General features: G+C 47.0%; 1 protein-coding gene across 8 annotated transcripts in view; it reads right to left on the bottom strand.

The window, feature by feature from the left end:
- Nucleotides 1-2,083: 2,083 nt before the first annotated feature.
- Gapvd1 (GTPase activating protein and VPS9 domains 1) overlaps nucleotides 2,084-24,167 on the bottom strand; it is a 73,550-nt gene continuing 51,466 nt past the window's right edge. For 3 of the 8 annotated variants that reach the window (XM_008761795.4, XM_008761792.4, XM_006234027.5), the window contains 11 exons: nucleotides 23,210-23,297; nucleotides 22,301-22,381; nucleotides 18,080-18,202; nucleotides 16,267-16,393; nucleotides 13,960-14,069; nucleotides 13,336-13,495; nucleotides 11,740-11,927; nucleotides 7,407-7,620; nucleotides 5,496-5,568; nucleotides 4,260-4,457; nucleotides 2,089-4,015 (listed from right to left, as the gene is read on the bottom strand). In XM_008761795.4, the coding sequence (XP_008760017.1) occupies nucleotides 3,875-4,015; nucleotides 4,260-4,457; nucleotides 5,496-5,568; nucleotides 7,407-7,620; nucleotides 11,740-11,927; nucleotides 13,336-13,495; nucleotides 13,960-14,069; nucleotides 16,267-16,393; nucleotides 18,080-18,202; nucleotides 22,301-22,381; nucleotides 23,210-23,297 (1,503 nt within the window). In that variant the 3' untranslated portion in view covers nucleotides 2,089-3,874. Of the gene's footprint in view, nucleotides 4,016-4,259; nucleotides 4,458-5,495; nucleotides 5,569-7,406; nucleotides 7,621-11,739; nucleotides 11,928-13,335; nucleotides 13,496-13,959; nucleotides 14,070-16,266; nucleotides 16,394-18,079; nucleotides 18,203-22,300; nucleotides 22,382-23,209; nucleotides 23,298-24,167 lie in introns of those variants that run through there. The other 5 variants (XM_063283969.1, XM_063283968.1, XM_008761794.4 and 2 more) reach the window with 3 other exon arrangements.

The following is a 24,167-nucleotide window of genomic DNA, read 5'->3' on the forward strand; positions in this document are numbered from 1 at the left end:
AGACTCTAGAAACACACAAAGTGACGCACACTGTGCCTCTTAATTGGGTTCACAGGCTGATACCACACAGAGTAATGGGACTGGAGACAGGCTCATCAGCCAGGCTTCGACTTGGTGGAGGGAAGCCAGCACAACGCTTTACAACAGGTGTGGCAGGTGTCATCTCAGCAGAAAGGAGGTCACAAGGGCCCTGCTCACATTTGACCCTCCCTCACCCAAGCTCTCTGCTGAGTTCTGCTCCCACCACGGCAGACTGTATCTTCACTTGTCTAAGAGTTCTGCCCAGGAAAAAGCTACTCCCAGTCGCCTGCTCCTGGAGCCCAACACCCAGCTTAGGAAGCTCTCAGGCACTTTTATTTTTACTGACTTGAGATGGGCTCTTACTCCACAGTCCAGGCTGACAGTCTCCGGCCCCCAGGCTCCATGGGCTAGGCTCACAGGCATGACACAGCTCTCAGGAACTTGGCATTCAGAGTTCCAACAGTCTACACCGTGAAAATGTGCTAGCTTTAAGGAAATGGTTACATACACACACAGACACACACACCAATCACAGCAGACACAGAATCAACTTGCTAGACCTCAAAGAATTGAGAAGAGAGCAGACTTCTTTTAAGGAAGCAGCCAGCAACAGAGGGAAGAGGCTATCACTGATGCCCCGCTGGCTGCTGGGACTGCTGCTCTCGTGATCTCCATCTGGCCTGTGCCTGTCTTCTCTTTTCATACCCAGTCACCAAGAGGAGGGCCATGCACACGAGGCTCCTAGTCAGCCTTTACTTACTGCAAACAACCCCACCATCAGCAGCGTGGGACGTGAGACGGCGGCTGGCTCAGCTTGCAGGACTGCAGGCTTTAGGCAGACCACAGCCCTGCTGCCGCCTGGGGTTTGGGTCTTTGCTCACTTTAAGAACACGTGTTTGTGAAATCCAGTTCCAAAAAATATGTCCAAGACATAAGAGGAAGAGGATAATCATGTATCCTACCTGCTCTGAAAGCACAAGACCCCTTCAACAGCAATCCGTCTATTCCAAAAAGCTCTGGAGGCATGTTTTTACAAATGAGCTAACAATCAATTATGGTGGCCAAGATTTTACCTAAGGTGGGGAGGGAAAACAAACAAACAAACAAACAAAAATGTTTCCTACTTTAAGCAAGTTTAGAGGCCGTAATGATGGCTCAGCAGTTAAGAGACTGGCTGTCCTTGCAAAGGGCCTGGGTTCAATCCCCAGCACCCATTATTGGTTCACAATTGTCTGTAACTCCAGTTCTAGGACCTGACACCCTCACACAAACATCAACAAGTGAGACACCAATGCACTGAGAAAATAAAATATACTTTAGAAAAAGTATATATGGAAAGATGGTCTACAACCTATTACAGACTATCTAGTTACTATCAAGTTAATATCCATGAACAGGAGATAAATATAAATGGATTTTTCTTCTCTTTAATTCTATAGAATTTTTATGAGCTGAGCCACCACCTCCCCATTTAGTATTAATTTTGTAAATTCTATGTAATTCTAGGCATCTGAACACCCCAGGTGACTTGCGCACCACAGTCAGGTCATGCAGGATAGTGGGGAACATCTGAAGTCTGAACAAATCAAGTCACTTTCAGTGGCATACGACCACTGCCAGGAAGTAGGTCCTTGCTAAACTGAGACGTCAACCCTGCAACAACTCCACCTCGGGGCTGGAGTAACAGCAGAGCAGCTCAGGGCACTGACTGCTCTTCCAGGGACCCATGCTGGAATTTAGGTGACTACATGGCAGTTTGCAGCCATGTTTCCCAGGGCCAGGCAATCTACTGCTCTCTTCTGGACTCCATGGTCACTGCAGAATCAGCTGCACAGACAGGAATATAGGCCGAAACCTATACATGTAAAATAAAATACTAAAATAAATATGGGGGAGAGGAACTGTGGCACGAATGAATCAAAGCAATGGTGGATGCTGGAGTCTGCTCCTGGGCCAGCACTGGCTTCTATCCCAGTCACAGGTCACACCTCACCACGTGCTGGGCACTGCAGCCCCACAGCTCACATAGATGGCCTTCATCCCACAGAAAAGAGCCCTGCTGCAATGTCCACATCTTCATATTTATTTCCACAGTGATAACATGGAATATATTTAGCTACCATTACAGAGAGAGAGAGAGAGAGAGAGAGAGAGAGAGAGAGAAATCTCTCATTGATTTACAAGTTAAGTCCCATAACAATGAATTAATTCCAACTATTCGAAATCTTCTGTTGACTTAACATTTATTGAATCAGCGCTGACGTAGATGTCAGACTCCCTTCTAGCTGCAGAACCGAGTCACAGTTTGGCTTGCAATGTACTAAGGAAGGGAAGTGACTTCTAACCCCAAGGCAAGGTGGACGACAGCCCATGAAGTACACAGATTTCCTGACCAACATCTGAACGGGTGTCTGTGATGCCAGTTTAGTTCTGATCTCTCCCTAACAGGCAGAAAGCACATCTCCCAGGCCTGTGCAAACCCGTCTTGGGGATGAAAGGGAAGGAGAGGGGAGCATGAGAAAGCCCAGCTTCTTTTGGCACAGTGTGGCCCAGTACTCAGAGCGGGAGCACACGGCCTCTACCCGTCTGCTCACGGCTGGCTGCCACGGGCCCCTTAGAAGATGCCTGTATTGCTGCCACAAGGGCCTCGGAAGTATGAGATTGCAGCATTTGTCAAAAAAGCTAAACAGGTTTAGGAAACATACAAGGTGAAACCATGGGCGATGGCCTATGTACAGGACTTGTGCTTGAAGCTCTGGTGTGCCTCCCTGGGCAGCCGCTCAGGCACCAACGCCCATGCCTGATTAATTACTGATGTACAGCGCAGACCAAACCACAGACACGATTTTTTTTGTTTTTTGTTTTTTTTTTCCAGAAGAGGGCAATAAAGGCACAGAAACCGCCAAAATAGATTTCCCATAGAATAGTGTGGCTGATCAAAATCGCTTAACACTAGTAAAACCTGGATCAGTAGAGCAGACGATACAAATGAGTTTTAAAAAATGACATTCACTGAATTCCTGGTCTGTGCACTCGATGTGAACCATCCTCAGAGACGGAGGACGGCTGAGGCTCGGTGAGCAGGTGTGAAGGAAGGACGCACGTGCACCCTGCCACGCACTGCTCGCCCTGGGCAATGCATGGTGGAGCCTGCCCCAGTGTGCAGGCTCAACATATACCATGGTGGCCCACACCTACATGACTTCCCCATCAAACTGCACACATGGAGAGTGATAAACTGTGTCCACACTAATAAATAGCTCTGCTTTTGCTTTTGAGCTCAGCTTAAGTTTTGTCAAGGAAGCCATGTCACAGAGGGAATGTCACGCTACTCTCAGCAGCTGCTCTTGTTTATTAGAGTCTGAAGATGTCATATCACATCAAATATAAATATATATTACATCTACATGTCCTTCTCAGCTCTTCCTTAGGAGACTGTATCTCCGAGACCCTCAGTGCAGGTGGCCTCCTGAGCGAGCACGCTCACACAGAGACTTGGAAGAGGCACACTGTTCTTTCCAGAAATGAAAGCGACGGACAGGGAACTCATGAACCGAGATCTAGATGTTCCCTAAAAGATTCTGTTGTGGTTTTTAAAAATTTAAAACACCTGAAAAACATGGTCCCTTTTGTAGTACTACTCTACGTGGGGACAGGAAATAAAATAGGCAACTCAGAAAGGCCGAGAGGAGCGAGGACCTGCTGTTAGCTTGTTAGTCTGCTAGGAAGAGCCGTGAGGAGACATCTGTACAGCCTTAGACAAAACGGTGTTCAGCTTTCAAGGAAGCTGCTACACACTCTTAGAGATCTGTTTCCTGGCTACAGTCTGCTGCCTTGGTGGGCCTGGTCTTGGTCACTTTCTGTCATCGATGGTTTTAATAAACTCCACGGCCGCAGTGAACTGCATCCACCAGTAGGACTCCTCTCCAGACAGACAGCTGGCATAGAAGCTGCTGATGTACTGCACGGTGGACAGCAGGCAGGGTGGGTTTGCCTAGACAGATGGGAAATAAGAGAGAGCCCATTACTCGGTGCTGTGCTCTGCCAGGGCCACCTTAGCGTCCGTTCTTCTGATGACCTGTCGGAGCCGCCATGCCAGGCTCTGGACAACGACCCCTAGACTGTTTCGGAATTACACACCTTCAATTCTTAGAAAGGAGCCCAGGAGTCAAATGTTTTACCTGTGTCACCCTGCTCAGGAGGCCATGCAAACCATTACACAATACTGAGAGACCCACCTTTATCAACACAAACACCAACACGGGGACAAAGTCATCTGCCCCGGGGACAGAGTCCTCATTGGCCAGACTCAGGAGGTTCATGATAGTGGAGCACATTCTCAGGATGCACTGCACTTTGTCCCGGGGCGTCTTGTAAGCACTAATAGTCCTGATTTCTGACTGTGCAGATGGCCACGGTGCCTCACGAAGATAGACCTGAGCGGGATGGCAGACAACATCACATCATGAACCCAGCAGCAGTCTCCACAGCAGCCACAGGACCCACCCCAGCAAACTGACCGGGACCACTTCCTTCCCGGCCATCTAAGATAAACCCTATCTCAAAACATAGCAGCCTAGCCATGAGGCAGAGGTGGTCTGCCACAGAGCCTGGAGCTCGCAACCTCCCTGTGAGTCCCTTACAAGGCTGGGACGAGACTTTCCAGTTAGTGGAGTTCAAAAGCACAGACAAGCGGCAGCAAGAAGGCAATGGACACACCACTACTGGTCTTTGCTGCAGTGTTTCCTCAGGAACAAAAGCCCAGGACGGTGGCGAAAGCTTGGGATCATAGCACTTGGGGATCAAGGCAGGAGGGTCAGGGGGTTAAGGCCAGCGTCGGCAACATAGCAAGATTGAGGTCAGTGAGGACAGAATCTGTCTCTACTCTTGAGGTAGAGACCCTGTGCGCGCGCTCGTGTGTGTGTGTGTGTGTGTGTGTGTGTGTGTGTGTGTGTGTGTGTGTGTGTGTGTAGGGGGAGCTGTCTCAAACAAACAAACAAACAAACAAACATCAAGCAACAAAAAACCCATACCAAAGAAAATGTAAAACCCTGCAGTGCTCAATGTTTCATCATAAGGAATTTTTAGCAAACAGAAATCTCACAGAGCTGGCACTGTGCCGAGAAAGCACCTGTCCTGAGGCCACACAGACTGAGCGTTTCTTCTGGAACAGTTCTTGTTTGCATCAGAAATGGAAGCCCAGCCTAAAGGTGTGCAGTGGCAGCACACTGCCCAGGAGGGCAGAGCTGGGGCAGAAGCTGGGTTTGGGAGCAGAGCTACTTTAAGGGGTACCCTACGACCGGCTCGCCCCACTCCTCCACCATGGTCCTCTACACAGAGGAAGTTACATCTTGGAAGTTCCCTGGGAACGCCTGGGAAAACAGTGCTTGCTTCCGTCTCGGGCCCCCGGGGCCCTGCTGAAGTGCTAACTCTCCAGGTGCACCACCACCCACCTACACGCAAGCCCACATTACCTCTGGGATCTGCAGAGCTCTGTGGTTTGCAGTCACTACTTTAGATAATCTCTGGATGTGTTCATGCAGAACCCTGAAAACCACCCAAAATTCATATGTAAACGCATATTTCTGAAAGCGTACAAATAGTCACAACTGTATTTTATCAAAACGAAACATTTTAGACTCACCTCTGGATACAGGTTACATCACAGTTACGTTGCTACTGCCTTATCACGACTCTCAGTCACGGGCACAGCTCACTAAAAAGGCCTATCCTAGCTCAGCCTGGTAATTAGAGGCTAGCCTAAACTATGTAAAAAACAAGAACAGAGGAGGCCAGGCTGAAGTCCAAGCAGGGCAGTGAAGTCTGTTCAGGGAGAGGGATGGGGATGCCAGGGCCAGCATTAGTGGACTATATAACAAGACCCCCTTAAAGATCCACTGGGGAAGGCTGCGGGCTGGGGAGGTGGCTCAGCTGTGAGTGCTGCTGAGTTCTGCTCTCAGCACACGGGTTGGGCAGCTCACATCGCCTCTAACTGGAGCTGCCTCCACACACGCATACAATTACACAGAGAGGTATGCATAAATAAAAATAAATCTTTTTAAAAAAAGAAATAAAAACTGCTGAGTGAGCCAGGAGGCTGCTGGAACGTGGAAGTCACTAGCAAGCCCAGGGGGAGGAGAGGGCCCTGAGCTTGGACACACTGTGCAGTGGGGTGAGAGAAGTGACAAGCAGGACGGTCACAGGCCAGAAAGCAAAGACCACAGCTCTCATGTGGAGTCATGTGGAGGCGAGACCACCTGACCAGTAGCACAAGGCACAACGCCTGCTTTAAAGCATTCCTTCCTGCTCTCTGATGGGCACAGCCCTAGGAGACAGCATGTGACTGGGAAACACATGATCAAGAACAGGAGGCTTATGGAAGTACTTGCAAAGTGAGGATGAAGGCCTCCGTGCATGCATGGCTATCAGTCCAGCTGCAATGGTAGAGATGTGGCTTGATGGAGCCTGCTGGACAGCCAGGTTAGCTGGATTACAGAGCCCTCGCTCCGTTCAGCAGACACCTTGTCTTAAAGACCATGTGAAGAGCCACTCAAGAAGACACGTGTTGTTGACCCATGCACACTCCCCACCCTAGAGAAGAACGCTTGCCTAACATGCACAAGACCGTAAGATCGAGCCCTCAGAGGGAGGCGAGGTGGGATGAGGGACTGCCTAGCAGTGTCTCGAGCCATTTGCCATAACTGGTTGGGCCATGAGTGCTGCTCAACACCCACCACAGCCAGAACAGGCTCTTAGATCAAAGAACTACCAGGCTCCAAATCTCAGGGCCATTGGGTTAACAAACCATGATTTGGGGTCTGGAAATGGTTGGTTTCGGGGTCACTCGTAGCTGAGTGCTGGCTACTCTTGAAGGGAACTTGGTTTGGTTCCCACCACCTACACAGCAGCTCACAACCATCTGAAACGCCAGCCCCACAGGATCTGATGGCCTCTCTGACCTCTGATGGCAGCAGACATGCACATGGTGCACATGCAGGCCAAACATTAATACATAGAGGATAAAAATAAACCTTTAAGAAAATAAGAGGTCATGACTTGAACAATGGCAAATGGCAGCCATGGAACAAGTGGGTAACCCGAGCACTGTGAGCTAAAAAGGCAATGGCTGCCTAGGAAAGACAGTTGTCAAGGACTCACCCCAGAGAAGACATCGAAGGCATGTGAGGCAGGCGCACAGCAGAGCCTTGCAGAAAGGCTGCCCACTCACACCAGCCTCTCCCACTGTGTGTACCCCTCACGGTCACCTCAGCATCCATTCTGAGGGCTTAACTCTGTGAGTGCAAACGCTAATGGGTACGTTCTCTTTGCTACTGCACCAAAGGCATCCAAGATGGCTTTGTAGTCCAGCAGACAGAAGTACTCACTGGTCACGCAGTATGTCCCCATCCTGGTTAGGGTAGAAAGCAAGCTTGAAGATCCGATTCATCACGCTCCGCTCGATGGCCAGCTGGGCATCCTGCAGCTGCTCCTCGCTGGCATTCTGCCATATGACATCCTGCGCCATCGCACCATACAGGAACTGTAGGAAATCCTCCACTTGAGCCGTCTTATCATCAGCAGCCGTAAGTTTCTGAAAGTCTCCAAGAAAAACAGTGTCCTTTAAACTAGGCCATAGCAGAAACCCTAGAAAGGAGTGACAGTAGACCCCGCGTCTCCAGCCTTGTCTTCTGTTCCCATTATTCCTATCTAAAAGTATTAAAAGGAAAAGTTCCAGAGACACACATTTGCATGTTTTATTCTTATCTCTCTTTACATTTACTTCCTTGTCAGGGGATGTGCACCTCCATGACCTGCACGTGGAGGTCAGGGGCCAATCGTATGAGTTGGTGTCCTCTAACACAGGAACCCCAGCAATCCAACCCAGGCCATCAGGCTTGGCGACTCACTGGCCAGCGCCCAGGCTGTCCCACTGTTTAGCTGGCACACTGCCTGCCTGCATGAGAAGCCTAGACCCCACTCTCCCACTGCAGAGGAGTCATTGGTCAGGACAGTCACGCTGTGCCCATGGCCTCCTCAGCTCCCCCTCACAGCTTAGTTATCCACTCAGTATGCAGGGTCAGCTCTATGGACAGTCTAAGTCTCCACTATGTAGGGTGGCCTTACAGCATGGCTCTCATGCAAAATGGGTGGGGCAGTGGGGTCTACAGAAATCATTCTAATTAACAAACGGTACTAACACCATAATCTTAAAGCCAAAATATCAAAAGCAGAGAAAATTAAGAAATATGGGAACATTTAAATATAAAATATACACAGTTTTAAAAAATATGTGAGTATAACTTAGTCATGGTAAAAATGTCTATATTGTCATTGGGAAGGCTGGGATAGGAGGGTCACAGCTGGAGGCCAGCCTGGAATACATTGAAACTCTGTCTCAAAAAACCCACAAAAAACAATCCCAGCACACACTTTAAGCCGACATTTGGGAGGAAGATCCATCCACATAGGTCATGGCCAGCCACAACTACAGAGTGAGTTTGGAGCTAGTCTGGCCTATATGAGACTTTGAATTAAAAATAATAAAAAATAAAAATAAAAAAGATCAAAAATTTTAACATCTCCAATTTTCTTTTAAATGTGTATGGGAATTTTGCCTGTGTATGTGTGCCTGATGCCTGCAGAGGCCAGAATTGATTCGATTCCCTGGAACTGGAGTTCCGGATGGATGTCAGTGCCATATGGGTCCCGTGAGCTGATTTCAAGTCCTCTGGAAGAACAGCGCATGTTCTTAACCTCTGAGCCATCTCTACAGCTCCTGTTCCACTTTTAATATATAGATACTCAATCTCAGACGAAAATAATGCAATTTAGACATATGATATCAATCCTGAATACTTTTAATTTTTCTTTCTAAAGCACTGGGGATTGAATCTAGGGCTTCACAGACCAGAATACAGCCACCATTGAGCTTATGCCTCAGTCTGCCTTTGACCCCCCCAACCCCTGTCAGGTATAGCTCTGGCTGCTCTGGAACTCCCACTGTAGCCCAGGCTGACCTCAAACCACAGGAATTGCCTGCTTCTGTCTCCCAAGTGCTGGGACTAAAGATGCCACTATCGACTGACTTGCTTTTGCTTTTAATCTTGAGATAGGAGGTCTCACTAAATTGTGCTAGGTAACCTTGAATTCCTAATCCTCCCTGGTCTCAAAATCAGTCAGCAGCTCAGGAAAGCCTCCAACTTGTTATCTTCCTGCCTCAGCCCCCTGAGCAGCTTGGATTACAGAATTATACCACTGTGTTTATGTTTGTGATTTTTCCTTTGAGACATAGAGTCTTCTCTGTAGCCAAGGCTGACTTAAATTTACAGTTCCCCTCCCTCAGCCTCCCAACTGCAACATTATAGGTATGGGACTTTCAGTGTTCAGGAGGCAAAGGCAGGAGAATCTGTGATTTCAAGGCCAGCCAGGGATAGATACATAGTGAGATCTTGTCCTCCCCACCGTAAAATAATTCCAAAAACTGTAACAGTGAAGCTGCTGTTGGATCTCCATTTCTCCAGTTTCCAGCTGTGTGAGTAGCCTGCACGCTCAGCATCTGGCTATCCTGAGTCAGCTCTCGGTGTGGTGCACTCTATGTATCTAGGCAGGAAGCAGAGCCTGAAGGCAGAGTTGCCAAGCTCTGTCGACACACTCCCGTTCTCAGCACCAGGTTGGCCAGGACATGGAGGCCACCTTCTGAGTCTTCACTTTCAGGAGCAGAGGAACAGACCAAGGGGTGGCTTTCCCTACCCACCCCGAGCTGGTCCACAGAAGACCACTGTGGAGCAGACCAGTGAAAGCTGACATCCACAGAGGTTAATCATCTGGTCTGCCCTCCGGAGGGTGCTGGAGCCACAGCAGCCCACCACTTTAAAGTCTGTGAGTTCTTGATGAGGGTCCTTCAAGTGGCAGGGCTCAAACTGCACACTGACCCATCTGGAGTAGGCTGATGCAGATGGCTGTTTCAGACAGCTCACCTGTGGGTAGAGTTCCTTCATCATAGCTTGGGGAACCATTTGGGTTTCTGTTTTTTTTTTTGTTTTTGTTTTTGTTTTTGTTTTTTTTTTTTTTTGATAAAGCCTTTTAAAAGATTTATTTTTCCCTATGTATTTATGAGTTTCCCCTATGTATGCATACATACACGTATGTATGTATGCATGTATGTCTGTGCACCACATGCATAGATGGTCCTCTGAGGGCAAAAGAGGGTGTTGGATCCCATGAATCTAGACACCTGTGAGCTGCCACATGGGTACTGAAAATAAAACCCCAGTCCTATTTAGCTCAGTGGTAGAGCGCTTACCTAGGAAGCGCAAGGCCCTGGGTTCGGTCCCCAGCTCCGGAAAAAAAAAAAAACAAAAAAAAACAAAAACCCAGTCCTTTGCAAGAACATCAGGTATTCTTGCAAAATGCTAAGCCATCTTCCAGCCCATTTAGGGTTTCAGTCAAGTTCTCCCTGTGTTTTCAGAGAACCAGTGCTAAAGTCATTCCAAGAGCACAAAAACTTAGGCCTGGGAGATGATGGCTCAGTGGGTGAGGATGGCTGCTGGTAAATCCAAAGACCCAAGTCAGATCCTCTGTTGGTGATTCCTGGCTGTCAGTTTGACCACAAATTACCTAAACCCAAGTGACTGGGCACACCTGCGAGGACTTTTTTAATTAATTAAAGCATTTGAAGTGGAAAGACCCATTTTAATCTAGATCTTTTGAGGTGAGAATATACAACTTTAATATAGGCCCCATCTTCTGCTGCCAGCCATACAAGACTTAGAAGAAGCAAATTTCCATTACTTGCCTGCTTGCCCTGGTCTTACTGCTAAGCCCATTCCTTCCCTAGCATTAGAACCTACTTCTTCAGGATTCTGGAGTCTTCTGAAGACTGTCTGAGATGCCTAGCACTATGGATGGCAGTCATTGTTGGACTACCTGAACCACAAGCCTGTAAGCCACTCCAATAAGTCTACATACATATTTTATCAGTTATGTTTCTCTCACAGATTTGACAGGCCCTAACCCCACAAAACTAAAGAAAAGTAATAAAAACTATTTTTATTTATTTTTTTTTTTGGTTCTTTTTTTCGGAGCTGGGGACCGAACCCAGGGCCTTGCGCTTCCTAGGTAAGCGCTCTACCACTGAGCTAAATCCCCAGCCCCAAAAACTATTTTTAAAAGAAGGTAGAAAGATGGCTTTGCGGTGAAAAGCAGCTTGCTACTCTTCCAAAGGATGGAAGTTTGGTTCCCAGCACCCATGTTGGGAGGCTTACAATGGCTTGTAACTTGAGTACTAGGAGATATGATCCCTCTTCTGGCTTATACCCCCCACCCCATACATACACATAAATATAGTAAAAGTCTTCTATTTTATTATTGTGGTTGTGATTATTTTTACTGTGCATGGGTGTTTTGCCTGTTTCTGTCCATGGCTGGTGCCTGCACAGGCTAGAAGAGAGTAAATCCCCTAGAGTTGTTGCTATAGGGACTGGGACTTGAACCCTGGTCCTCAGGAAGAGAAGCCAGTAGTCATAACTGCTAAACCATCTATCTCACCAGGCCCAAAATCTTAAGGAAGGAAGGGAAGGAGGGAGGGAGGGAGGCTGGTGGGCAGGAAGCAGGTAATTTAAGGAACTGCTGTAAGGCATGCTAGCACGTCCACAGATGAGCGACAACTCTCCCCATGCCAATGGCTAAGGAGATGTCTGTCTGCATGCATTTAGTTACCTTGAATGAACTCCCTGATCTTCTTTTCTTTGCTCTCAAGCAGTAACCGCACACAGACGGTGGTAAAATACCGATTGGCCACCTCTTTGTCCCGCAAAACTCTTTGCAAGAGTCTTTCGAGGTGAGCCTGTGTGGTCTGCAGTCCTTGCCGACAGCGGGTGAGATACGCAATATACGGAGCTCTTTTTCTGAAAGAGGAGAAACGAGTGCACTGAAATCAGATGGAGAGCAGCGCGGACTTTCTTGAGCAACTAAGGGTAATTTTTTCCAACAATTACTTCACAGGCTTTGGTTTTTACAAGTTGGCACGAGCCAACTTAGTTAGTTAGACAAGCATCTTGGGAACTATCCACGCTGCCAGCTCAAGAGAGAAGGCCTTATGCACGTCTGTGACCCATTCTCATCAGCTCCTAACTTACTACGTGTCTCCAAGGCCCTCTGCAGCTCATTTCCTTCATGCAGAAGCAGGGCCTCTATGCTTGTAGGACCCACACTTCACAGAAAATTGGCTGCTGCAACAAAATTAAAACTCTAGACATTAGATCATGAAGTAACTACACCACATACTCACTTACAGTGTTAGCATGACAAGATCCCTTAAGGCTGGGAGCCTGCACTCTGCCTGAGAACAACACTCAGACTTCCTCCATACTGGCAAGGGCTTGGTGGAGCAACTCCTAGGATCACCTCCGCTTTTCTGGCCTTCTACAGTCTTTCTCAACACACGCAAAAGCAAAAAAAGGAAAACCCCAAAAGACAAAAAACAAGTCATAACCTAGATATCCTGGCCTCACAGTGAGAGGAAACCTATTTATCTGCCTTTAAGACATTACTTATTCCTAGGTGCTAGTGACCACCTTTAATCCCGGTAGTTGGGAGGCAAACTCTCTCTGAGTTTGAGGCCAGACTGTTCTACAGAGAGTTCAAGGCCAGCCAGGGCTCTCTTACCTAAAGAAACCCTATTTTGAAAAACAAACAAACAAAAAAGTATTATTATTGTCTATGTGTGATTGTGGGTGTAGTTGTACCACAACATGCAGAACGCAGAGATCACAGGACAGTTTTTGTAAACGTAGTTCTCCCCTTTTGTGAGTTCTAGGGCTCTATCTTAGGCTGTCAGGCTTCCAAGACCTGTGCCTTACCCCATGACATCCTGTAGCCACAGCTCCCTATTTCTTTTGAGACAGGATCTCTCCCTGAACTTGGAACCTGAAGTTCTGGGTAGTCAGCGAGCCCTCAGGACCCACATGTACCTGCTTCTCCCCGATGGTTACAGATACGTACCACCATGCCCACGTACCACCATGCCCACTGGAGAACCAAACTTGGGTCCTCATGTTTGTGGTTTATGAATTCAGCCATCTCCCAGCCTCTTCTTTACCTCCTTTTATGAAAAGTTGAATTACACTTCTTTATTAGCAAGAACTGCCGGTTAACATTTCTAAACTGTGCTGTGTAAAATCTCTATCCAAGTAAACACAGCCCTGTACTTTATAACACTAGATTCATTGCTTCAGTAAAGACCAACCAAAACAAACTAACAAAACATAGTTGTTCTACAGTGAGCTCATAAATCAGTCAGGTTGGGAACAGTACCTGTAGTCTTCAGCAATGGATGCCAGCAACTTCCTACAAGTCCTATTGTCAAAGCGGCAGACACAGCGCATTGTTTCTTGAAGCTGAGCCATTAAGCTCTTATCTTGTAAGTTAATTGCTTCAGCTATTTGAACTTTTAAGAAGCACACAATTTCATTATCTAAAAACAGACAGAAAGCAAGGACTCTGTTAGGATGCTCGACCTCTCAGGGCTGAAGCCAATTCTTCAGTACCACAGACCATTAGAGCCAAGAAGTCACTCTAGCTTAAATAAACAATCAGAAATCCAAGTACCAGGACTGGGGAGGGGCTCAGGATTTAAGAGTATGTGCTGCTTTTCCAGAGGACTCGAGCTCATACGAGCACCCATTCCAGGCTGCTCACAATGTCTGAATTCCAGCTCTAGGGGCTCCGTCACCCCTTTCTGGCCTCTGTGGGCACCCAAACACAAATGGCAGACACACAAATACATACGCAGATGTTTTAAAAAGAGATCAAAGTACCCTTAAATGACTTAGAAAGATCATATTAAACTGCACCCCGGGGGTTTCTGAGCACCGGACAGGTGGGGGTGGCAGCCTCTGTTGTTCGAGCTGTGCCCCCGGGAGAGTAAGGATGACTTGCCTTCCGGGTCTGTGTGCTCTGGCAGTCCGTTCCTTGTTGAATGAGTCAGCATGGGGAAGGCCACAGAGTCTGCAGAGCAAAGTGCGAGCCTCAGCTTCTTTTTCACATCTCTGAAGAGTAAGCACAGGGCACATTAACTTACTTAAGCAGAAGTGACCGTGGCCTTCTGTGGTGGCTGGGTGGGACCTGGGACAGCCAGCTAAGCACACTGTCAGCCAGATATGGTCACACTATACAAATATATGCATGTAAGTTAACATGTTAACTCTGAACTCAAATGTTTCAGATGATTTTTTAAGAAAAAATCAGTTTCAAGACTGGCATTTCAAGGAAAAGCATAGCCTGCAGATAGTGGCTGAGAGGGTTGGAAGGCTCTGGGCCACCATGATCAGACACAACAGCCTTCTGACTTCCTAGAGCACCCTGACATGCTGAGAGTACTTAGTGGGGATGTCACAACACAGATGCTGACCAAAGCTGGAAGCTCCCTACCAGTCTCTCTCCAAATGTTGGTCCTGCTTCAGACAAGCCTATCCCTTGACTAAACCAAACCAAACCAAACAACAAAAAACAAACAAACAAACAAACCAAACAAACTGCTTGCTCTGTTCTACTGCTTGGAAGTTTTGTGCTGAGATTAGGTTCTATGACTTTCAACTGGTGACCTGGCTGCCTTTGGTGGTAGAGCCCTTCCCCAGCTTCAGTACAATAAAAAGTTAAAAATGGAGAAATGGGGCTGAAGAGATGGTTCAGCCTGGCTGCTCTTCCAGGGGACCCAGGTTCAGTTCTCAGCACCCACGTGGCAGCTCACAACTGTCTGGAACTCCAGTTCCTTCACAGAAACACGTGCAGCAAAAAAAAAAATCAATGCCCATAAAGTAAAAACAAATATATATTGAAAACAGTTTTAAAGATTGGCTGTGAATCTCAGTCACTTTCTCAAGCCCTGCTAGGAAGAGGCTGTGGAAAGAGGATGCCGAGGCTGAGCTGCAGTGTCTGGTGGGCTGAGGTAGACCTTTCCCAACTCCCTGGGCGACTGCTGTGCAGTATACGGCTGTGATTCTGCACAGACAGTGGCATTGTGTCTGGTTCAAGCTACTTGTGTGCTTCTGGAGACACAGGAGTATTTTTTTTTTAAATTCCTGAATTCATGTTTTTGATAGCTGTTTCCATAATTGGAGTCTTTTTTTTTTTTTTTTTGAGAGAGAGAGAGAGAGAGAGAGAGAGAGAGAGAGAGAGAGAGAGAGAGACAATTTCACTGTCTAGTCCTAGCTGGTCTGACACTCACTTCGTAGACCAGGCTGCCCTCAAATTCAGAGACTCGCCAGACTCTGCCTCCTGACTGCCAGAACTCACAGTGTGTGCCACCTGGCCTGGCCCAAAGTGAGTAAAGTTTCCTAGTAAAAAGTATCTCTTTTCTCTTGAGAGAGAGAGAGAGAGAAAGAGAGAGAGAGAGTGAGTGAGTGTGTGTACACATGTACGAGCACGTATATTCCAGGTGTGCGTTGTGTGTAGAGACCATAGGACAACCTCAATGACACTCCTGAGGAGGTGCCGTCTGTCAACCCTGTTTTTGTGAGACAGGGTCTCTCACTGGCTTAGAGCTAGTCTAAGGGAGGGATCCACTGCCTCCTCAGGTTGGGATTACAAGTGCACACCATGGGGCTGGGGATTTAGCTCAGTGGTAGAGCGCTTACCTAGGAAGCGCAAGGCCCTGGGTTCGGTCCCCAGCTCCGTAAAAAAAGAACCAAAAAAAAAAAAAAAAAAAACAAACAAGTGCACACCATCACGCTTGACTTTTCCAGGCAGGCACTGAGTGTCTCTGCCCAGCCCTTCTTTATATTTGACCATCAGCTGACGTCAAACAATGGCAACGGTGATAAGAACATTCAAAGCCAAATGTGAAAGGGTGAAAGGAAGAAAGGGAATGAAAAAACAATGCAACTGTATCTTTCTTTTTTTTTTTTTCTTTTTTTTTTTTTTTGGAGCTGGGGACCGAACCCAGGGCCTTGTGCTTGCTAGGCAAGTGCTCTACCACTGAGCTAAATCCCCAACCCCGCAACTGTATCTTAATGAAGGAAAAATATTTAAAAACAAGAGCCAGGAGATGGTGGCACAATCTTTTAATCACAGCACTTGGGAGGCAGAGGCAGGTGGATCTCTGAGTTCGAGGCCAGACTGGTGTACAGAGGGAGTTCCAGGACAGCCAGGGCTACAGAGAGAAACCTTGTCTCAAAAACAAACCAAACCAAAAACAAAACAAAACCAAACAGTGCAGCTGACACAGTCCAGTCCTAAGAGGATTACCTGTAAGAGAGGGCAGAGTCCTGAGGGTGAGCTGCTTGGCTCGCAGAGTCTGGGAGGTCGTCAGCTGACATGTTCTGCAGCTCCTCACGAGGAGAATCGTGAGCACTTTCACCATCACCCATGACCTCTAAACAAAACCAGCCCCCAAGAAAAGGATAGCCCAGTTAATATGGAAATGTCAGGTACTAGCAGGTATTCAGAGAAATTTAATCAAAAGTCAGTTTATCTTGTGATAAGAGTTCTTGGGAAAAGAAAACGAATATCAGACATAGAATGAGGTGATCAACAGCCAAGGCAAGACGGCAGACATTAGAGCAGAGAGTAGCTGTACTTCTTGCCACAGTGTCCGACTTGTAAGAATCCAATTGTATAACTTAATAAAGTCCAGAATCCCTGAACCACACAAGTAAGAGCCTCAAAAGGCCATTTCTCTTTAGACATGGACTCCTCCAAATGCTGGAACAGACACTCACTCACGTCTCCTGATTCTCCTCAACAAAGCCCTCTCACACCTAAGACTTAGCCAGGGACCAGCTCACAAACACACCGAGGCCAGAACCAAGATTCCCACACTGGTCATGCTTTTAGTCAGTCAATCCGAGACAATATACACACATATAGTCAGGGGCATGGGGCTCCGCAAGAGAGGGCTCGCTTGGCGTGTGAGAGTCCTCGGGTCCCATCCTGAGCACCAAGTAAGATAGGGGTGGAGATGCACCCCTAACAGCTGAAGTGGAGACAGGAAGTCAAGAAGTCAAGGGCTAGAGACCTAGACAAGGGTTTCTCTTTCAGAGGACCCAGGATTGGTTCACAGTGCCCATACTATGCCCAGCAACTGTGTGTAACTACAGTTCCAGAGATCTAACCCCGTTTTCTAGCCTCTATGGTTACCACACACATGTACTGCACTTATCACAGGCAAAAAGACACACACACAAAATGCAATTCATCTTTAAAAACATCAAGAAGTAAGTGTTACTGTGAGTTTGATACAAGCCTGGGCTACATGAGACTCTGTCTCAAAAAAAAAGAAAAACAACAAACAAATAAACAAAAACAGTTTTAAGTCAAAAGGAATAAAATGTTCTTAAATACTGTCTAGGAAATTATGACAAAATGCTGGTAACTGTCAAATTTAATAACCTTTGCTGCGCTGAAATTTGGCCCTTGGGAGGCAGGCAGGAGGATTCTGAGTTTGGGGACAGCCTGCCCTTGAGAGTGAGAGTCTGTCTTACCACCCTAACCCTGAGAAAGAAAACAGAGAGGTAGAACCCCCCTGCCCTCCTTGGAACAGCTCGTAGTCCTGCTCTGTGGGCAGGGCGTGGGGCAGGTTTAGCAAGCTGCTGCTCATGCTCTACGTGCGTTTGCTTTCCCTTCATGTGTCTTGAGGACTCCATATTTTTATGATAGGTAGTTAGTATTCCGAGGGGGGGAGCCTTGTAGAAAAGAAGTACCAAGCAACAAGGGTACCTTAGCCTGAGTTGGCCACCACAGCTCTGCTAAAAGTCCACAACTACATCAAATCTCACTTCTCCAAACAGTAAAAAGAAAAAGGGGGGGGGGGATTCCCTTCTCACTAAAACACGCACCAAGGTCCTCTGGACTGTCACCCCAGCCTCATTAGATGACCCTAAACCATCTGAACATCTAGGGTGCCCAGGTTTACTGAGAAGCTGCAGAGAGGGATATACTGAGCTAACATGCTTACAAAAGCTATGACGTCCTCCGGACGCCCCGCTCTACAGGCTGCGTCAGTCTGCCTTAGCTCATCTCTAAGGTGGCTGTCACTGCCCAAACCTATGGTGATTTTCACCTGTACTCTCATCATTTGCCAGTGCTCCTTCACTGGGGCTGGTCCGTTTAATGGCATTTCGGTATTTGTCCAGAATGTCTTCCGCAACCTGAGCTTGTGCACTGAGCCTAGGGCTGGGCTCGTCTGCAGGGGAAAAGAGAGAGAGAATTAGTTCCCTGGGTTTATCCCACTCTGCTGTTAGCATAACACCAGCAGCAGCATCCCAAAGGCAGGTTAGGAGGTCACACTAAAGAAGGGCGTACATCTCAGTGTTATAAGGCACCATGCAGCTGCCTACTCAACCCCATTGCTAGGTCTACGCTTCCCAAAGCAGGAAACCAAGAAGAGTCACTCCACCTCAGACTATTGGAATTCTCCATGACTGTGCCAAAGTTCAGTGCAGAAAGAATTCGAAAGTACTTGCTCAAGTCACAGTGACTATCAATTCATGTTAACACAACTTCTATCATGGTTTCTTTTTGTAGGAGTGGGGGGACAAATAGAGGAGTCTTGCTATATAACCTAGGCTGACCTTTAATGCATTAAGTAGCCCAAGGCCTAGCTTTGAGTTTGTTGGTCTCCCATCTAAGCCTGCTGATATTTTTTTAATACGCACAACTTAATCAGACACCTCCATGCCCAAGGATAAAAATAATTATTCAAATTAGACCAAAATCCTGTTTTAGTTTTGATAAATGGTTTTCTCCACTCTTTCTTTGAGACTCTCTCTTTACATCGAATCTGAAAGCTACAGAGCATCCTCTTCTATCACACCACCTCTCTCCATGACGGGGCAGCTAGCTGCCAGGACTGCATTTTTACTCATACAATGGCCCCTGGCATTCTAGGGGTCTAGGACGGTCGGTCCGTGGGCCCCACAGTGAGCAGACGGTTTCACTGATGGGTCAGTTATCAATACTGCTGAGCCAGCTGGCTACTGTGGCACATGTTGTAATCCCAGCACCTGGGAAGTGGAAGTAAGAGAATTCAAGGCCATCCTGAGCAGTATCGAGACTCGATCTCAAACATCAAGCTAGGGATACAGTCAGTGGTGAAGACTTGCTTAGCACTCACAGATGCCGAGTCTGAGCCCAGCACCACACACACGTTAGCCTATAGTCTCAACAGCAGCCATGGACTGCTATGATCTTCAACACAAAATAAAGTTCCAGAGTGAAACTCAAACTCTAGAGACTGAGCTAGGCCAACAGGCAACCCAGCTGTCTACATTCTGGTAGAATTCCATTTGTAAATGTTTCTAAAACAGCATCCAAACCTGTATGTGTGCATGCTGGGATGCAGGACGACCGCAGCTAATAGCTATTGCGTTTGTACCACATGCCAGGGAACTTGCTGTGAACGTCTGCTGTGGACAATTACTCCTCAGACAACTGCGCACAGAAGCCAGCATCAGTGCCACAGCAGAGTTAGCGTGGGCGTGGAGACTGAGCAGCTCACGGCCTTTCCTCCCCAAAACAGTGTCTGCTGCCCATGTCTCTATAGACTATCTCAAGTTATATAGATGACTCACAAAGTTGTGCTCTGCATATTTCCTGCAGGGGACAGGTCTCTTTAGCCTACACTGGTCTTGAACTTACAGCAAACCTCCTGCCTCAGACTTGTGAGTTTGGGGATTATAGATGTGAGCACATTTGACTTCCAAATACATTTAAATGTCTGCTCTAACAGTATAGTCATGACAAGAGATTCATTATCAGTGGTGGACTTCTTCAAAATACAAATGCAACCACTGCAGAATCCCTTTAAGGAGTAATATTTTTGGTTATAGCTCTTAAAAATACTTTATTTATTTGTTTATTTAGTATTTTTTGAGTGTCTCATGAACGCAAATGTACCACATGTGTTCCTGGTACCTGAGGAGGCCAGAAGAGCCTTTGGACCTGAAGCTACAGGTAGCTGTGAACCAACATGTTGTCGGTCCTGAGAACTGATCCCAGGTTCCCTGTAAGGGCAACAAGTTCTCCAAGCTCCAGCCCCACTGGTTACCTTTGAGAGCTCACAAGGACAGCGAGAAGGGACTGAGCTACAATACTGCTTACTACCCTGGACTCTAGAGCACACTTCTCAAAGCTGTCATCCTAGGGCAATGACAGTAAAGCTGCGGTGCAGACATGGGGTTACAGTCAGTGAGAGCCTGACTGCCTTATGTGAGCCTGGGCTCAATCCCCACACTGTGACTACAACAAAAAAACATGGGCAGAAAGGTATTTTTGGAGAAAAACGGCAGGAAATGATGTAAATATTTCAATAGGAAAGGAAGAGCTATGCTGCAGTATAGGAGAACCAAGTTACTTTACAGCCAGTAAAAATTATTCAAAAGCCAGCTGTCCCAGGAGAAACTGGGAGTATGGTAAAGGTAAATACAGAATTTACATGTTTGATTCAGTGACAGAAAAGCCACCATATACAAACCCTGAGAAAGATTAGGAGAGATCGTAAAAAACCAGTTGTTCGAGTGGCAAGACTGTGGCCAGGCTAATAAGGAATATACGTAATAACGTGTCAAACTGACTCCGTGGTAACTTCCGAGTGAGCATTAGTTAGGACGGGGTAGAATTTCTCTAGTAAGAAAGCTGAGCTTCTTCAATCAGACCCAAAGAGAATTAACTGTTTTATGGGAGCAGGGGTTGGGAAGGTGGGGAAACGGATGAACAGGGACTTAATTTAGCTTCCAATCTCAGCATCAAAAAAGAAAGAAAGTAAGAAAAAATCATTACCCCAAACCCCTAAGTACTTACAATTTCCTCACAGCGGTTAAACCATTTGCATACAAAGCTACTCCCCCAGTGTAATTCAGCTCATGAAGACTGCAACACTCTCCTCTGTCCTTTTTTAAGACGGGGTCTCACCAAGGCTGGCCTGGAACTCACTATGTAGACCAAGCTGGCCTCCAACTCCTGCCTCTGCCTCCTGAGTGCTGGGATTAAAAGACTGTGGCAGCATCCACAGTGACATGTGCATACTTCTAACAGCAGGAATGAAGAACACGGGAAAATACACAAAGACATTGCCCAAAAGACAGTATCTTTTCAACTCTTCCCCAAAACACTGGAAGGTCCCAACAGACATAGGTCATATGTAATCTGATTTAATATCTACTATGGTGTCTGGCATGAGTCAGATGGGAACAGATATTTGCTAACTGAGTAGGACAGGCTGGGCTGCTCTCAGCAGGGAGCCATGGCCTGTTCAGCCTGTCTCCTTTTGTTCATCCCTTTATTCTGAGAGAGCTGCTGTGTCTAGTAAAGAAGAGCTACATAAGCTGAAACATGGAGGGACACTAACATGCACATCGACACTAGAACATGCATCAGAAAGGGATGCTGCACGTACGTGCTCGTCACTTTTGAGACCACGTCCTAAAGACTTTGTGACTTAGTAGGATGGGAAGAAAACAGACCTTAAAACTAAGTTAAGGAAAAAAGAACTGAGAGCGAACTCCCCTCTAGATGGACTACAGCATCTAAGAATCAAAGCATAGCTATCAGTCTCAAATATGGTCATTCACGCTAGCTCTCGCAGATGCTTTTAAGGTACCAAAGAAGCAGCAGAAATGCAGGTGTCGAATAAGAAAGATCCCTAAAGCTCTGACATGGGTCAGAGAGCAGTTATAATGTTCAAGCTGTCAAACAATTAGTGAAGTCTTTAACTTCTACTACAATGGTTGGCATTTGTAACACTATTTGAACAAATACTTTAATCATTAAAAAATGAAATGATTAGATAAAATAGTATTTCATCGTGACCCTGAATAAGCTAGAGCAAAATACAGATGAGAGTAAATTCAGTGTCCTACAGTCAGTGTTGGAGAAAACTGTCTGACCAGTGACCCAGAGACAGGGCATGCAGAGCACTGGAGGGCACACTCCAGCAGCACAAAAAACTGTCCCACCAGTGACCCAGAGACAGGGCATGCAGAGCACTGGAGGGCACACTCCAGCAGTCGTGTAGCACGGTCCCTGGTGCTGAGCTCTCAGGCAGGCTTTTTCAGAAACAGGTTATGGTAATGAGGATGGTGATGGTGGTGGTCTGTAGGAAGAGCACACCGAGACCCACTGTGGCCTCTAGGGGGAAACCACAGAGCCATGAAGAACATACTCCCGACCATACACACACAAACACACTCTTCTAAAAAGGCAACGCTTATGTCACCCAAGAAAAAGTGTTATGAAATATGTGCTCTGGGAATGAAGGAGCCAGGAAGCCCATGGGTCTACAAACCTGTGAGTGTTGAGAATCTGTCAGGCCCCAGATCATCTTTGTCTTTTTCTTGTTTTTCTTTCTTTCTAAATGGTATAGGAGCTGGAAATTAAATAAAGTCAGTACTGTGACATATAACATACTACACTCCTCGGAAGTTAGCTGGTGTGCCAACATTTCTAAGTGCAAGGAGGCTGAAACTTTAAAAGAAATCCCAAGCGTCAACTGATATTCTTAAAATAGCATCAAAGGGTCTTAAGAAGCTTTCAGAATCTGCTGTGGAGTCATTTGCCATAGAAAGAATGATTTAATGAGGATCCACTTAGAGTAAGTCAAAACCCATGCCTCTTAGCTTTGCCAAAAGAAGAGTTCCTGCCTCGCGCACTCCTCTCCATTAATTAAGTGGGCCAGAGCACGGGGAGATGCAGGTCTCCTCAGCTCCTAGGCGCCTCAGCCAGGAACTATGGAAGAGGACCCCAACTTTTGAGCAGTATCTTTTTCCAGGAAGAGAAATTTTGCCAGCTCAGAGGATGTCAGGCTCTTCAAGCAAAACAAATGCACGTAACTCCCTTCCACAGTAGACACCAGCCCCATCTGTAGGGCTCACGCTCTCATTGCAGAGACCTGAGAAGCCTAGATTTGCTCCAGGAATGTCAGAATGGCACTTCAACATTAAGTTAACAGCAGCATGCCGAGAGTCCTCCATGTGTAATGACAGTGACTGGTATGATCTCCATCTAGGACACCACAGCCACTTCCCACAAAGAGCAGGGCCTTTTAAAGCTCTGTCAGAGCATTCATCTCATCGACAGCAGTTCTACACTTCCACAGCTAGAAACTGCCCCACAGCGTCACAGAGGCGTGGCCGCATTGCTCTCCAAAGAAGCTTGAGGCTTTCTTCTTACAGACAGCACTCTAAAGTGAAATTACCTTTAGGCATAGCTGATACAAAACGCTTTCTCCACCAAGGCCTGCTCCTGTCTGACCTCTCATCGTCACTGTCCTTGCGCTCCTCAGTCTGTAGAGAGAGTTGAATGTGTTATTTGGAGTTGACTGCAGGATAAATTGCTATAAAAAGGATGTCAGTAAGTCTGTCAGTCAGTCAGTCCTATCTGTCATAGAACATCACTGTTCTTTTGGGAGCTAGAAGGGATAAAAGATAGTGCAGGGGATGGAACCCAGGCACCCTGCCACTGAGCACACATCACTGCCATTGCCTCCCAGGCACCCTCTTATCAGAGCCTCCTGGGTCCCCTGCAGTGTCTCACCACCTTGTCAGAGCCTCCTGGGTCCCTTGCAGGGTTTGACCCCTGCTGAGCCCTGCTGATGCATGTGGAAGCCTTTTGTTCCTAACAAAGGAGGAGCCTGGCCCGGTAATGACACACATGGGCAATGGGCAATTCGGTCCTGCTTTTTGTCTTCCCAGTCTTTTATTTTTGGGATTTAAGCGGGTCTTCCTGGATTTCTCCCCAGTAAATTTGGGGCACTTATTCGGTCTTCTGTTACTGAAGCCTTAAGCTGGGGTTTCTCACGGTGCTTCCCAGATTTTTCCACCTGGTCAACTTGGAGTATATATTCAGTAAATAAAGCTACAGAACAGGCATTCCTTCTTAACACAAATAACCCCCGTCGTGTGTGTGTGTGTGTGTGTGTGTGTGTGTGTGTGTGTGTGTGTGTGTGTGTGTGTGTGTGTGTGTGTTTTAATCCCGCAGGCTTACACCTGGTTCTCGATGCCGTGTCGGTGTGGGCATCGACACCCTCTGGATTAGAGACACGTGTCCCTAGGACAGCCTGAGGCGTGTGAGGGTAGGTACTATTGCTGTACTGCTAGCACAGAATGAGTTATGGTGGCTACCGACAAAACACCTATGAAGGAAGGGGCGGGAGT

Source organism: Rattus norvegicus, chromosome 3, assembly GCF_036323735.1.
Source record: "Rattus norvegicus strain BN/NHsdMcwi chromosome 3, GRCr8, whole genome shotgun sequence".
NCBI classification, from domain to species: domain Eukaryota; kingdom Metazoa; phylum Chordata; class Mammalia; order Rodentia; family Muridae; genus Rattus; species Rattus norvegicus.